We start from the raw sequence: 4,491 nt of genomic DNA, 5'->3' as shown, positions 1-4,491 counted from the left end.
TTTTTTTTTTTTTGTATTTTTTAGTAGAGACGGGGTTTCACCGTGTTAGCCAGGATGGTCTCGATCTCCTGACCTCATGATCCACCCGTCTCGGCCTCCCAAAGTGCTGGGATTACAGGCTTGAGCCACCGCGCCCGGCAACTATGTTTAATCTTAACTATGAAATGGGTCTTATTACTATTTCACAAAGAGGAAAAGGAAATGTTAAAGAGGATAGGTGATGTGATCAGAATCGCACAACCAGTAAATGAGGGGAAACAGTTGATAATGATATTGATCACATGTTAGATCAAGAACAAAGAGGCGAAAAACCGTAAAAAAAAAAAAAAAAAATAGTTTGACTGTAAACTAATTACAGTCAATTATACCAACAGTTTACCATTTGTGCCTAATTACAATATAGCACAATAATGATTATGATTATAAATAGCATTAAACAGATATCGTGTTAACTTGGGCAAATTTCTTTTGATTACAGAACAGCTTAAATCTTTATTATAAATAGGTGTGGAATGAATAGCTAATAATCATAACTAATATTTTATTGAGTGTTTATGTTTTAGGCATCACAGTAAGGATAAGGACTTTGTGTACATTTTGTTTAACCTTTAAAAACTAAAACTCTGAGGTTGGTACTATAATTATTATTAGAGGAGAGAAAACTAAGGCTTGGAGAGGTTGAATAGCTTATTTGGTAAATGGCATATCCCGACCTTCTACTCAGGGTTGCGGGGCTCCAATGCGCTTCACTATTCCATCTCCTTATATAATATGCTGCAAATTCATAGGACTGTTCGTGTTTGCTCAGCCTTTGCACTTATTACTAATGTGGGCTGGTTATCTATTCAAAACTTTCAACATGACTTGTGAGATGGGTATAATTATTTTAAAAGTCTACAAGAGTTTCCTTCTAAGCTATTAATAGTTTTAATTTTGAATATATATAATGGTAACCCCATGAAATCTCACTACTATATAAGAACAGTCCCAATTTAGTTATTCTCCTCTCCCTTCAATGACATAAAATCAAGCTATCCTCTTAAATAATAATAATAACAACTTTCAGGGTCATCTTAGTTCTTTGAACTGTGGGTTTTATTAAGGAATAATAGAATCTGTGCATATTTAAAATAAATCATTTTGTGTTAAAAACTGATCCCAAAACATACACACAGAAATACCTGATTAATAACAAACATTATTATGAAGTGTTTTAGGTGGGAGGCATTCAGTTCTAAAGATTATATACAAAATAAACCTGAACCTAGATGACCTTCAATAAAATATCAGTATACTAATATGCCAAGAAACTCAATGGCATGTCTGATTCCAATTAATCATGATGAAAAAAGAGCCATCTTGCCCTAATTCTTGCTCAGAGCAGTCGCACAGGGTTGTAAGTGATCTTCTTAAAAGACTCTTTGTCTCATCTTTGTCAAAATCCTCTTTTAGGGGTTACAGCTGGTAGAGAACCCATAGATTTGGGTGTCAGAAAACTGGATTCCTGTTGTAGTGTCTCTATGAAGTCTCCAACAGATTACTGTGCTGTGAGTTTTCCAATCTTAAAATAGGGATAAAAATTCATTTTTCAGCATTTCTCAAAGAGATATTGCAGAATCAGTAATAACTTGGTAATGTTTTAGTAATGTGTGTCCTTTAAAGAGTAAGTGTGTAGACTAAAGATACATGTACGTAGTTGAAATCCAATAAATGCGACTCATTTGATATATTATGGAAGTCTATAATAATACCGAACTCTTATTTGTAATCATATAAGGCATCTAGGCCGGACACGGTGGCTTAAGCCTGTAATCCCAGCACTTTGGGAGGCCGAGACGGGCGGATCACGAGGTCAGGAGATCGAGACCATCCTGGCTAACACGGTGAAACCCCATCTCTACTAAAAAAATACAAAAAACTAGCCGGGCGAGGTGGCAGGCGCCTGTCGTAGTAGCCCCAGCTACTCGGGAGGCTGAGGCAGGAGAATGGCATAAACCCGGGAGGCGGAGCTTGCAGTGAGCTGAGATCCGGCCACTGCACTCCAGCCTGGATGACAGAGCGAGACTCCGTCTCAAAAAAAAAAAAACCAAACAAACAAAAAAAAGAAATTACAGATTCCCTAATAATGCATTATAAAGAGCCTTAAGTATTTATTTGGTGTCAACTACCTAATTTCAATACTTCTTGCGTGCTCTGCACAAGGCAGTAAGCTAAATTAAGACATATAAATGTCAGGATAACATTTTATACAATTCAAGAATTCTAGGATGTATATAAGAACATCAGAATTCATGTAGAGAAATTCACTCTTTGGTTGTCATAAAAACATTTTTATTTGAACTCTAATAACTATAATTTATTTTGTAAACTTCCTGGTAAACTCAAATCTTTACATATAATCAACTTATTAAAAAGCATGAAGTGGTATATGACTATTTCCATTTTGGGGGTAGAGTTAATGATCATAAGACATTTATTAGCTGAAAGTCTGTGAACTGGTGGGTCTTCAGTAGAATCTAGCTAGAAGGTGTGTCTGTATAGTTAATGGTGTTCAACTATTTTTCAAGAATTTTAATGCCTTTGGGTAGAGCTTGCATTCCCCAGCTTTCCACCAATCAGCATTTCCTGCTATCTGACACCCTGACATCTGATCCTTGATTGTGCCTGCATTAGACCATAATGCAGAACAAACTTGACTCAATTAGCACCTAGCGAATACCTTAAGAGTAATGGCAGCACAAACTCCTTCAAATTTCGCATCTTTTAGGTCATAAGGGTTTTAGTGATTTGAAAACAACTTCTACGCTGCCAAAACAGACTGGCAGGAAGTTATCAGTTTGGGAGAAAAATTAGGTATAACTTATTTCTAAGTGGTTAAAGATGGGATTTTGCTGACATAGTACATCGGTTGCCTTTTGTTTTTCAGGAATTCTTGAAAACGTTCTATAGATGCCTTTTTTTTTTTTTTTGAGACGGAGTCTCGCTCTGTCGCCCAGGCTGGAGTGCAGTGGCCGGATCTCAGCTCACTGCAAGCTCCACCTCCCGAGTTCATGCCATTCTCCTGCCTCAGCCTCCCGAGTAGCTGGGAGTACAGGCGCCCGCCACCTCGCCCGGCTAGTTTTTTGTATTTTTTAGTAGAGACGGGGTTTCACCGTGTTAGCCAGGATGGTCTCAATCTCCTGACCTCGTGATCCGCCCGTCTCAGCCTCCCAAAGTGCTGGGATTACAGGCTTGAGCCACCGTGCCCGGCCGGGAATCTGTAATTTCAAGTTATGGACCATATTAACAAATACTGTGTATTTTGAAAGGCACTTGACGCCAGTCACATTCACCTAGAGTAATTCTGAGTAGTTCCTCACAGATTCCACGGAGAAGAGCCTGTGGTTCAAGTCTCATAATTCCATAGGCAATTAATGTATCAATAAAAGAGCATAACCATTTGTAACTGTCCTCAGTCAAGTACCTACTATGTGCCAGACACAGTACAGGCTCTTTTTATGCATTATGTCTCAATTTTCTCCTGATGCTAATTCTAGGAGGCATTATTGCTGTTTCACCAATTGCAGATAGAGAGCCTCAGTGAGATTCCCATGAAGATGGTAAGAAACCTTTCTGCTGCTAAATCCTGTGCTGGTAAGCTATCTATACCATATATCTATACTTGAAAAAACTGATAAGGACATCAGTGAATGGACTGCAGCAATTAAATGAACCTAGTTAACCTTTTAAATCCCCCTATATCAGATCACTATAGGGAAGGAAGGGCTCGATACCTTAAAATTATCAGTAGAGGGTATGGGCCCCCATTGACCAATCTGACTGGATGTCAAACACTTTGGTATCCGTGTACACTGTGTGCAGAGTCAGTATGTACTAGAATTATGTATAACAAACTAAAAGCCTACCAGCTATTGGAAAACAGTGACATGCTGATACCAAGATGGGCTTGGTAAGTGAAGGATCAGCATGTTTTCTTTTCTTTTTTTTTTTTTTTTTTTTTTTTTTTTTTTGAGGCGGAGTCTCGCTCTGTCACCGGGACTGGAGTGCAGTGGCCGGATCTCAGCTCACTGCAAGCTCTGCCTCCCGGGTTTATGCCATTCTCCTGCCTCAGCCTCCGGAGTAGCTGGGACTACAGGCGCCCGCCACCTCGCCCGGCTAGTTTTTGTATTTTTAGTAGAGACGGGGTTTCACCGTGTTAGCCAGGATGGTCTCGATCTCCTGACCTCGTGATCCGCCCGTCTCGGCCTCCCAAAGTGCTGGGATTACAGGCTTGAGCCACCGCGCCCGGCCAGCATGTTTTCTTTTCTAAGTTAAACTTCTGATTTTTCTTCAAACTCTTCTGTCTCTACTCATGGTCCCTCAGCCCAAATCTGGCTCCTTCTGTGGCCTCCAGATAGAGTTAGACACTTCCTCACCTAGCTGTTTGTATGTTTTCTCACATGTATTTTTTCTTTTTCTTTTTTTTTTTTTTTTTTGAGACGGAGTCTGGCT

General features: G+C 39.4%; 1 protein-coding gene across 2 annotated transcripts in view; it reads left to right on the top strand.

Moving 5' to 3' along the window:
• The window catches only part of POLA1 (DNA polymerase alpha 1, catalytic subunit), a 324,710-nt gene that overhangs the window by 283,486 nt on the left and 36,733 nt on the right, over positions 1-4,491 (top strand). Inside the window, exon 37 of one of the 2 annotated variants that reach the window (XM_023202600.1) lies at positions 3,537-3,599. The exons of the other annotated variant lie outside the window; for it this stretch is intronic. Within the exon in view, the coding sequence (XP_023058368.1) occupies positions 3,537-3,583 (47 nt within the window). The 3' untranslated portion in view covers positions 3,584-3,599. The remainder of the gene's footprint in view (positions 1-3,536; positions 3,600-4,491) is intronic. 2 annotated transcript variants of the gene reach the window in all.

The sequence above is a fragment of the Piliocolobus tephrosceles genome, chromosome 12, assembly GCF_002776525.5.
Source record: "Piliocolobus tephrosceles isolate RC106 chromosome 12, ASM277652v3, whole genome shotgun sequence".
NCBI lineage: Eukaryota > Metazoa > Chordata > Mammalia > Primates > Cercopithecidae > Piliocolobus > Piliocolobus tephrosceles.
The sequence above is the reverse complement of the archived record's forward strand: the minus strand, read 5'-3'. Positions and strand labels throughout refer to the sequence as shown.